This window comes from Simochromis diagramma, unplaced genomic scaffold (assembly GCF_900408965.1).
Source record: "Simochromis diagramma unplaced genomic scaffold, fSimDia1.1 OVJJ01000370.1, whole genome shotgun sequence".
Lineage (NCBI taxonomy): Eukaryota > Metazoa > Chordata > Actinopteri > Cichliformes > Cichlidae > Simochromis > Simochromis diagramma.
In genome coordinates this window covers 1,084,122-1,096,176 of record NW_024387012.1, presented here as the reverse complement: position 1 = coordinate 1,096,176, position 12,055 = coordinate 1,084,122, and the positions used below count along the sequence as shown (strand labels likewise).

General features: G+C 40.5%; 1 protein-coding gene across 1 annotated transcript; it reads right to left on the bottom strand.

Annotated features, from left to right (window-relative positions):
- Nucleotides 1–62: 62 nt before the first annotated feature.
- Nucleotides 63–11,657, bottom strand: LOC120739331 (E3 ubiquitin-protein ligase TRIM39-like). Its single transcript, XM_040041082.1, has 8 exons — nt 11,549–11,657; nt 9,325–9,767; nt 9,020–9,211; nt 8,815–8,910; nt 4,821–5,054; nt 3,781–3,928; nt 1,754–1,780; nt 63–1,410 (listed from the first exon to the last, which is right to left on the bottom strand). Exons 1-8 carry the CDS (start codon nt 11,550–11,552, stop codon nt 872–874), a joined length of 1,683 nt encoding a protein of 560 aa, XP_039897016.1. The 5' UTR covers nt 11,553–11,657; the 3' UTR covers nt 63–871.
- Between the last annotated feature and the right edge of the window lie 398 nt (nt 11,658–12,055).

Sequence of the window (12,055 nt, the reverse complement as noted above, 5' to 3'; positions counted from 1 at the left end):
ATGTATGTGTATGTATGTGTATGTATATATGTATGGTTTCTTCTTTAACAGGAAGTCATGCATTTTGTGCCTTAATCAGCTTTATTGAACAAGTTCAGTAGACGTTACAAAAGTATGTGATTCATGTAGAAACAGAGAACTTTTCCATGGCCTTTAAACAGGTGATCCTATCATTTTTTTTAAAGTAGTGGAGATCAAAGTCATTAAATATATACAACAATAATACAGATTCTGTTATATGAAAAAAGCAGATAACTGTGTTTTATATTACTTTTGATGTGCAAAATAGTTACAGTAACTAAAGCTGTAAAATGATTGCACTGGTCTCCCCATGCTATCCCCACTTACTGTGTGTCTATATTAGTTTTTACAATAATGTCCATAGGATACAGTCTTAATTACAATAGGTAGGTACAAGTACAAGAAACCTTGATTCGATTCCCCAGGCAAAGTCTAAATCACTAGAAACGAAGTTTGCATCTGTTAACTTCATTACTTGGCTCTCCGAGCCTTAGAGTTGCAGTTACACAAAGACTTACAGAGTAGGGAAAGTGCCAGCTTTACTCAAACTCATCTATCATCAAGTAAGAAGCAAAAAAAGAATGATTTATTGTCCTTCACATGTTTTCACATCACTACATATTTCTTCTTTACTGTAATCCAAGTTTGAGTTAACAGATGATAGTGCAAAGAAAAAACTGCCTACATTTAAATAAATTGTAAATGTACCATTATAATACATGTATCAGTCAATAAAGAATTTACCTCAGAAAATAGCCAGTATTATGCTGAGAAAGTGATGGTGGTGTGTATAAAAAAGATGTTTTATATTTAAACAGAATGCATAACCTAATGCCGACTGACTATACCCTCAGCTGTGTTTAACATGGGTTATGATGAGTGGGGCATTATTCTTCCCCTCCTGGGCGAGACAGGGGCTGAAGATCGGGTACAGGTTCTCACTGAAGCTATCGATAAAACTGTAGATATGCAGACGAGCCTTCACATCATAGAAAGAAATCTGGCCTCCTTCGTAATCCAGAAAGATTCCTACTTTACTGGGTTGGGAAGGCAGCACTAGAGGCAAGCGGGGCGACGCCAGCACTTTCACCTCCCCGTTCTTCAGCCACAGGCACCAGTACCCACCCTCGGGACTCAACTTGATCTCACCCTTGCGTCGGGCAGAAGCGCGGGCCACGCCGAGCGTCCAGGCCGTCTTTCGCGATACGTCCACCTCCCAGTAGTGTCGCCCCGTGCTGATCCCCTCCCGGCCCAAGACAAAGAGGGCCGGGCTGAAGCGCTTTGGACCCTCACAGTGAGTGGATTTGCGCTCTTCATACCTCACCTGCTGACCATCATCAGTCACAGTCAGGTTCCTCTGGGCTGTGGCAGGGTCCAGAATCACCTCAGCTGAAAAGGAAGGAGCAGAATATGAGACAGGGAGAAAAATCTGCATTATTTATTGCCACTTCTGCTAAAAAAAAAAAAAAAAAATGGGCTCCTTATTCCTGAACATGCCACAAGGGTGTCTGTAAAATGGCAGCATGCTACGGGAGCAATCCCATCTCTGCTGTGAAGAATTACTTCCATTTTGTGGGCATTTAGAAGAAATGAGCATCATCATCTACTCAAGGAAGGCCTCCTGCTTTCCTTTAACACCCTTATGTACAAGTGGCACGAATGTGCTCCCTAGAAGAATTATAGCTACAAACCATGGATGTCACCCAGCTAACAGAGTACAAGTGTTACTCACATGCGTAGTTCTGCACCTTCCGGAGCTCTGAGAGAGAGAGAGAGAGAGAGAGAGTGTCAAAGTCACAGCAGATGGCACGTGTGGGTGGTAAACACACAGATCTGAACCAGAGCTCTAAATGCTCGATGCATGTGCCGCTGTCAGTCAGCTGCCTCTTCCAGCGATCCCAAGTGGATGATCTGCGGCATCAACACTATCTCCATCTGTCCAACCGTCTTGCATGTGTGACCGTGTGAGTGTGGCGCGATGATGAGTCACTTTTCCATTCCAAAGTGTGCGTACAGTGACCTACATATCACCGATTTGGATTTTGCACAGGATGTGTGGTTTGTATTAGACAAGGGACGATGGATTGTACTAGAACTTTGCATTCATTATCCCATGCAGGGATCCCAGCAAAGCCTGCTGCGAGTTTGATTTTCAGTTTAAAGGGGTACTTGAAGCTGCGGAACTGTATGCAGCGTACGCAGAATGGAAAATACTCATCGTGACTATGAACATTTTTCAAAACACTCTTCCAAATGATTGCACACATGTTGATTTGCATTTAATACATAAAACATGAGCCATTTCAGATCGCTCATTTTTAAAAGTGCTTTCAGAAAAAGGATTAAGAAAAGATTTTGCTGAATATGTGCTAATATTATGTAAGGTATTTATTTAAATGTATCTAGCCCTGCATGATATGCACTAGGGTTTAAATGATGCTCTGTTGGAACTAAAGGGCTAAGATCCATGCGTTCATATTGTTTGCACCTACACTCTGAAATCATGACTTATCAGTTTAGGCAACATTTTTTCCAGTTTTCTGTTGTCTAATTTTGATAAGCCTGTGTCAGTCATAGCCACATTTCCCTTTTCCTAGCTGACAGGAGTGGGACCTGGTATGGTCTTCTGCTTCAAGCAGTGGCGGTCCTAGCCTGTTTGGTGGCCTGGGCGAACACTCCCTCTGACGAGCTATTGCGAGTTATTAGATGCTACTCCAGCCACCAGTGAATCCCCCGCCGTCCCGCCCACTCCTCCCTGTGCCGCAAGCAGCAGGCGCACCTCGCAAACGAGGGCGCCCTTACTCCCAGCAAATGGGCGATAGAAAACCGATCGGTGCCTATGCCATTCCCAATATGTGCTGGCATGACGTCGGGGCAGCATGAGTATGAGCATTTTTTTTGTTTGTTTTGGCCGTTGCCCGTGATGCCGCCCCCCCACCACTATGCCGCCCCGGGCAACCGCCCGTGTCGCCCGTATCAAAAACCGCTACTGGCTTCAAGGTTTGACTTGTTGTCTACTCAGACATGCTCTTCTGCAAACCTTGTTTGTAATGAGTGTTTTTTTTGTTGCTGTTGCCTTCCTATTAGCTAAAGGCAGTCCAATCATTCTCCTCTGACATCAGCAGGCATAAGGCATTTCTCCCAGATAATTGCTGCTCACTGGATAATTTCTCCTTTTCAGACTTTTCTCTGTAAACTGTAGGGATGACTGTAGATCAGCTGTACTAATATTGAGCGCATCTGGCAGCATTAACCATGTTGCAAGTCGCTTCCCCATTTTGATCTTCATGGTTTGAAGCTCAGCTGACATGTGATTGGCTAATTGGGTATTTTCAATTAATGAGTATTTGAACCGGTGCACCTAACAATAATAATATTTCCACAGACCCGCCCGCATCGCATTTCTGTGGAACCCAAGGAATGGAAAGAGACGGCGAGGAAGACCCAAAATAACGTGGAGGAGTACTTTCCTTGAAGAATTACGTTCGGTTGAACTGTCATGGTAACCGCCGCGATGGACCGAGTTTGATGGCGTTCTCTTGTCGCCCGATGCGCCGATCGTCGCGGGAGGATCTAAGTCTAAGTAAGTCTAAGTAAGCACCTAATAAAGTGGCAAGTCTATATGTAAACCATGCTCTGCTTCTAGCATTGTAGGCATGATAATGCTGCAGCACTAGTTGTTTTGTATAGTTTCTCAAATACAATGGTTATAATAGCTGCATAAGTGCATTAGGTCACAAGTTTGGCTAGCTGCCTTACCTTTCCCATATATTCTTTTAAGCTCATCCTGGAACTTATCAATGAGGCTGCTGACCGAAGACCGGATGGTTCCCAGATAAAGGTCAGTATTGATGCTGACCGCTGACCAATCAGTGGGCTCGGGTAGGGGTGACAGTGATGTCAGGTTCTACGTGAAATAGAGAGGTCATGCAAGGTAAGATGAACGGTGCGTCAAAGGAAATGAAGTCTGTAAAGTTTACAATGAAAAGAACACACTAAATATGACGCCAACAGTGTGCTCAGTGCTGTCCTATTTAATTTTGTTAATGGGAAACACAGAACAGAGACACATTATTGCTCTGACAGGGAAAATAAGAGAGCACTCAGTAGAGGGCATTGTCCAGATGTGGTAAGTAAATTCCCTGTCTATCAAAAAGAGATGCACTGGTCTGCATACTCTCAGCTTTGATGTGTCTGGGTATTCAAGGCTTCATGCCTTCACTTCCATTGATGCTATGTAGAAAACCTCTAAAGTAGCAACTTCAAAGACATCTATTCATTCACATGGGGGAATGGCCATAACAGGCTCGGTCTGCTCATGGAGGCTTTTGATGTTGTGTCTCAAAATCTCTGAGCAAAGACAGCTGGTGCAGCCACAGAGGTAAATAATTGGCTTTGCAATTAAAAGTAAAGCGTGTATACAGTTTTCAGAACAGGAAAACAGAGATATGTTCAGTATAATACGATCCATATGATATTGTTCAGGCTTTTCTGGTGAAATCATAAGGGTAGAAAGTCTTGTGTTTTAGATGCCTGTGAGATTTCCATTATTGTGAATAGCACAGCTTATTCTGTTAAGTCTTTAGCCTTCTAATAAAATGCTCTGCCCCAAATGCACAGTAATTGTGTTTTCAGTATGTAGGCCAAGCTGGAAAAGCAAGAACTTTAAAGGCTAGCTATATTTAGTACAGAAAAATAAAGTTAGCATCCAAAGCATCCAAAGCGTGAAGATACTCTCTCAAGACCTGGACCTGTCTGCATGCCAGTGTGTGTTAGACCCACATGGAGCTCTGTAGTACCTGAAGGAAAAGCACTTTGTCGTGCGTCTGTGCATGGGCTTCTAGCTCATTGCTCCTCCTCCTCAGTTGGCTGAGTTCATTCTCCAAACCCCTGGCCATTTCCTGGGCGTGACGCTCCGCCTCACGTTGCCTCGTGGCTATCAGCTCAACCAGCTCCGCCTGACTCTGCTCCACCAGACGCTGCAGCTCTGCGTACACCTGCCAGCTTTCCTCCAACTCCTTCTGAGCACTGGCCTGTGAATGTGAGCGCCACATGGCCAGTGTTACCAGTGTGAACATGAGAAAAGCTCAGAGTCCAGATGAGATCGTGTTCAAGACTGAAGACCGGGTTTAAGGAGGAATGCCTGCGTATTCTTAGCAACAAAGTTCTTACAGATTAACCAGAGTCTAGAAGTTACTGAGTAACACAGCTCCTTTTACAGGGGAGCTTGGAGGACAGGTTGAGATAGTGCTAATCCTGTGGAAGAAGTTATTTATTGTCTTGTACGTGGCGTTAATGAGGTAGAGAACATTCTATACAAACATTACATAAACTGCATTGTGGGAATGCAGGATCTTTGAGATTAACTTGAGCCACAACTCTGAGAAACACATGAAAATGCAAATGTTTGATGCAGCCGCATCAGACATTAGCCTTTAAAATGCCAGCTCTTTTGCACAAAGTTCCAGTTATATTGGCTTGAATAGACGTATGTTTGTGTGGGGAACAGTTGCAGTGAGTATGCATCATACATGCCACCTTCTGTGTTCTCTACCTAGACACCACCCTACATTTTTAGGACCTCCTGTTGTGTAGGAAATTTTAGAGAGTGTCCGAACCTGATTTCACATGTGAAGTCAGCTTATGCTGAATTATTTCCTTTTATTGTTGCACTTTTTTTTTTGTTGAAAATGATTTTCCATCCACACCCTTCTTTTTGCTCCCTCATAGCATCGCTCCATTTGAACTTTTTTTTTTCTTCCCAATGACAAGAGCATAGGGTCACATTTCATTTAAACATTAAAATGTGTCATTTGTTTGAGGTGAAACGCCTCAAAGGTTCACTTAATCGCCAAGGCTCACTTTGGGAGTCACTTTCTGTCTGCAGACCCTTCGGCCGGTGTGTCCTTGTAGGATCTTAACTGTTGTTTTACACGTGGAGCTTCACAGCATGTTATTCTGCACCTTTAAATCTTTGACAAGAAAAACTAAGTTCCCCATTAAATGAACTTGGTTTCCACTCACAATTACGACTTTCCACAGAACAACTCTCATGTTGCAGTTTAGATGACTGGCATCTTTATTTGTTTGTTCTCTTCAAAGTTCAGGGTTTGACATGAGTAATTGCACCTTATTTAGGCAGTTAGAGTGATAAGAGAGAAGTATTACATAAACATCTTTATGTAACATACAGATTTTTACATACCTGGAGCAAACCTCTGGAAATTTTACTTTAAGTTTTCTGCTACTGTTTCTAAATGACACTAAATGTGGAGTTGCTCCTTTATTTATCACACGCTAACACAGCATTATCTTTATTATAACTATTGTCCTGCACATTTAATGCTAGCATGAAGTTGTAGACTCTTTAAAGTCCTGATAAAATGTCATTTTATATCAAAGGTTTCTTGTTTAAATGTTCCTTTTTTTTAATGGTGTATTTGTCTCACCTTTGGCCTAAAGTGTTGATTGTTGTATATATCTTTCTATATGAGTCTCTATTTGTTTGACGTAATGATTGACAGAATTGGAGGCATTAAATAAAACTACCATAATGATTCTAGCAAATTAACATGTAAGTACTGCAGTTTAAAAAAAACAACCAAAACCCAGATGTTTACTTAGTCAGTTGCCTCTTAAGTGTCTTTGCGCGCCACTTGTCTAACTGGATTGACAGGTTACATCTTCCATTAGACGCTGAAACCACCAGATTTTCCATCTCAAACTGATAAGTTACATGCATGTTAAACTTGCTCAATAAATTCAATGTGTTGTTTAGTCTGTCAGCAGCATGTAGCTGGACACGAGTCCATGTGTTTGTACAGTAAACACAGAGGGAACTGTGGGAAAAAAGGTTTCCAGAAAGAGGAAACCAAGAGTAACACTGAAACCAGGAAATTTCACTCATGAATGTTTTGCATATGTGTCATCAAATTCAAAACTACCCAGATGTGACAAGATGTGAAAACCTAAACATAGGACAACTGATATATTTAGTGTTACCCTGGTAAAACCTGTTACACTCCCAGCATTATTAGTGTAATTGTCCTGGAAAACCACTCAGGCTTGTTATCTTTTCATTTCTTATTCCAAAGCAGCATTTTACTGCAGGGAGGCTGTGGCTGGAAACAGGGTGTGTGAGAAACTAAATGTAAATGTTTACACTGGTCTCACTGGTTGGACGGCCTCAGACATGGATCTGAGTGTGTGTACACAAGACAAAAACAAATGACATTAGTGCTCCACCTTATCTGCTACTGCAGAGCATGAGAGGTATGAGATGTGGGTGGCATCCCGCCTCAAATATGTCCTGCTTGTACTGGAGCATAGGTCTTTTAGTTGGCTCACCTTGCTTCGATGACTAATAAAGATGAATCTACGTTATTAGGGGTAAAACTTAAGTGTCTGTTGGCTTTTAATAAACTGCTGCTGGTCGTCTTACAGCTGCCCTTGAGCAACAGCTTTTTCTGGATCACAAAGCTGCTTAAAGTGCAAATAAGGCTTTTGAGCTTCAGCTAAAGAAAAACATTATATGAGAGCAGACTGGCAAATATTTGAAATGCACTTTAAACATATTTACAACAGCAACGATTAGACTGTTTCTCAAATACATGTACAAATGTAAAAGGACTGGCCTGTTTGTATCAGCCACTTCTGATAAGATGCCTTTGGAAATGCCGCACTGGTGCGACGCTTAAGAATTCAGCTTGAAATCTTTCGGAGATAACAAAACGTGAGTGGAGTTTTAGATTGAAAAAAGAATATAGTTTATCGTGGACACAAATGTGTTTCTCGAATCATGCTCCAAAACACAGCACTTGAAATGCTTATCCCTAGTTAGACTTCAAAACACAAGCAGATAAAAATCAGTGGCATACAAAATGTATCCAGGAAACAGACGCATTAAAAAATACCAGACTCCAAACAAACTCAAACAAGACCAACTCCAGTTATAATGACACAGCATAAAATAGAAGACAATAGATTATTCACAACTGCATAGTTGATTCTGATTAAAAAAAAGTTTCAGTTTGATTTTAAATGATCGGTGTCCAGCTTAAGTTCTGAAGACAAACAGCTGTACATGTTAATGCATTCCTGAAAAGAAAAATCCCAACAGATGCTGTGTGTGTCACACATACCAAAACCACGAGGTCAGTGAGTAGCTGAGGAGTATTTTCATATTATTGTAGCTTTGGATTAAATTTAGGTTTTCAATTGTAATGAAACTATAACTTAAAAGGTTTCAGCACAAAATGTGTACAATTATAAATTGGAAGATTGTACACTGTTAGGGTTAGAAATGGGAAAAATTTGTTGTATGGAAAATTCATATTGAAACAGTAGATTGCATTTTTACAAGTTTTTAACAGTGTAGATCATCGTAAAAAGCTTAATTGTTGTGGACGCTGTTTGTGACCAGGTTACACAAAATTTACATTCTTTTTTTTTTAAAAAGGACTCGTAAGGCAAATCCACGATTTGCTTTTTTAATTTGGATTCAAAGCTTGACTCTTTACTGAATAGAAAACTAGACAAAAATTACATAAAAACAGTTCTTAGCACTGACTGTCAATCGGTCAGCCAAATGTCGATACTGACCAATAATGGAAATGTTGGCTGAATGTTTACCATAACCAATGACTGATGTTTATGTTATAATCTATTATTTTTGTGATGTCTGGATGTTCAAAGCTAGTTCGATGAAGGCTCGAATACTTAAAATTGTTAAGTTAATCTCTGTTTCTTAGTAGCTTAACCATGATGTCACATGCAGGTTTTTATTAGACTTACCTTTATGACCTTGATGGACTGTTTGATCTCGTCAAGTTTCTTGGCTCTCTCCTTGATCAAATGTTTCAGCTCTGATCTCTTCTTTCCCGTGTTACCCTTTGAGACAAAAAAACCAGAGGTGTGTCTTACCAAAATGTTCCTGCTTTTATATCATAAAAATATCTCAGGAGTCATTTTAATGATCTTGTCATACAGGGATACTGACCATTTTCTTCTTAAATTCATGGTCAATGGAGACAATCTCATGGGATTTGTGTGTGGCATCGGCACAGGCAGAGCAGATGCACATGTGGTCGGTCCGGCAGTACACATCCAGGAGACGTTCATGTTTCTTACAAATTTTGTCTTCCAGGTGGAAAGTTGGTTCAATCAGACGATGAGACATCATTGCCCTGACCTGGAGGACAGTATGGGCATGAGTGGTACAGAGACATAAATACAGTTGCTCTTAAAATTTATAGAAATATTTGCTTTTAGGTTATTTAATTAATTAACATTTAACAAACCCACCTTCTTATGATGCCTGAGGTGGGACTCGCAGAAAGACCCAGGGCAGTTCACACAAGATTTCAGCGCCTTTAACTTCCTTCCAATACAAGCATCACAAGAAACATCCCCAGGCTGGGCAAACTCTCCGGTATCCTTCACTGGCGAGCTGCTCTCGCCCGTATCTGAGCTCAAATTCCATCTGGATCCGTGAGAGGCGGTGCTTTTAGCCACCACCAGCCCCTGAAACTGGGAGGATATTTCAGCCAGGACCCTGTTGACGCTCATCTCAGGCTTTCTAGAGTAGCTCTTTTTGCACATTGGGCACAGGAACTTCTTGCTGTGGTTCCAATAGCCCTGTAGACAGGCCTTGCAAAAGCTGTGGCCGCATGGTGTGGAGACGGGCTCCACAAATATCTCCAGACAGATGGAGCAAGTGAACTGCTCCTCAGAGAGAGAATTAAAGCCTGGAAGACAGAAGGAAGTGTGAGAGGCTTAGTACATGTGTATTTATAATATAATTAGAACAGTCAGTACAGACACCGTTTAAAGCAGATCTTAACTTTTGACTTTCATCTTTTTTTCCTTTTTTAAGATATGTGGCACGTGACTCACTTGAGTCGTGTGGAAGCCTAGACAGAAACCTGCATAGAAACAGCTGTGAAACTCACTAGGAAGGGACCTGAGGACAGCAGTTTAATCTCCTTATAAGTGACAGCTTTTCTCTGGAGACTTTACATATTACATCATTTTAAATCCTAAAAATGATTTGGTTAGGTTTAAGTTGTTTTTGTCGACTTCGTATCTGGTTTTATCCGTCCTTATTGGATAAAAATGAACTTGGAGCAGTCGAATTAGGGCAAAAGGAGCCACAGAGGAGATGAGACAAAATTATATGTGTAATGAGGTCATTTTGTATCGTGACCTGAAAGATCTACAGTGCTCAATAAAATTACCCACCTGTCACAAAAACTAGAAGACACAAATGTTTTAGAAATCTATTTAAAATGTTCAGTAATACCTGTCAATAACTGTAATTGGATAAATAAATACATTTAAAAATTTCTAATTTATTTTACTTTTTTCTGCTTTTTTGTATAACAGTAAAATATAAAATTCATGGATAATATATTTTAACATGAACGATATTTCTATTAAAGGTCTTGCACAAACTGGTGGATTAAACATTACAGAAACATTAAAAATGATTCATTATCATTACAGTGCAGTATCATTTAGTGCAGCTGTGACATAAACCTGACATTTAGTGATTGGCTGATAATTTTTTTCTCTTTTTTTGACCTCTGTATATCTGTCTGAGGCTTATGTCAGGAGGTGGTAAATTTCCATTCAGAGGTAGGGGGAAAAGGGCTAATTCAAGTATTCTACTTTTTTTTGTGTTTTTGTAAACTGATTAGAATTTCTGAGGTTTCTATATTAAAAAAAATGCAATTCACCATTTTCTTATTCATCTATAAGACACACACTCACAAATAAATGGCAGTAAACTAAGATAATAAGCTGCAGTGGATGGGGAGGCAGTGGAATCATCTCCCACCCTCGCACTAAAAGTCACTGCAACTTTTTTTTTGTCCAATGTCCAACTTCCAGAATACACTCCCTAATTTTGCTGTTGCTGTTACCTCAAATTCAAAAACTGATTGTTCAAAGCACCAAACAGTAAAAATGAAATTAGAATTTCTGATTACAAGCAAAAAAAATTGACCACCACTTTAAATCTAGTACAGGTGTCAAACAAAAATAAGGCCTAAACTGATCCACAGCTTGTCCTCAAAACAAAGTAAGACAAAGCCAGGAAGACACTTTTTCCAGTTAACAGTTATGTGACATCCAGTGAGAAAGTATCACCACAAACAAGGAACTGTCTGCAACAGTGTCACTGTGTCCTGTTGTGGGCGAGAAACTATCTGAGGAATGCAGATATTCTGGACCTTCTGCACCTGCATCATACGTTTGGCTTAGGCATGAGCCAAATGAACTTTTCCACCAAATCTGCTACGACAAACAACCTCTATACATCACGACATCTGAACTGTTTCAGTTTAACCCAAATCTAAAATGTTTTTTTTTTAACATGTGTAGTTTTAAACTAGGCAAGTAAAAAGTCAGGTACCATCAATTCCAGACATCTGTCTGTCTACACCTCCTGTAGTGTCAGCATGGATAAAGTTCCTAACATTAGATAAGAAACTAGCACTAAGATTATGTTAAAACAGGTACAACTCACTCATGTTTTCCTTTGACCTCGAGCGGTGCGCTCCTTCACCTCAAGTACTTTGCTGTGAATCACACAGCTCGGGTGTTGAACTCTTCCTGAAACTTGCAGTGGACCTCCCACTCTCAGTGGGACACACCCAGACTCGCACATAAACCCTCCTTTTGTTATTGCTCAGTGATTTCTCCTGCCCTGCTCTGCGCATATGCAAAGCTCTTAAACCAACAAAGGTGTTGCATTTTCATCATTGCAGAGATCCACCCCTGCTTTCTGTGGCTTTCTGCCACTGTATCTTCATAAAAGCCAAGAACACAAAAGACTTGCTCTTCAAGAAGTCTCAGACAGAGGTGATCACTAGCACTGTAATAATACTGAGACTGATACTAAGGTAAAAATGCTAAAGAAGTTAAAAAACAACAACTATTAACTCAGAGGGTGTTTTTTGTTTTGTTTTGTGTCATTTTGGGGGGTTTTGGTCTATATTATACTGTACATACATCATTTGGTAATATTATCTTT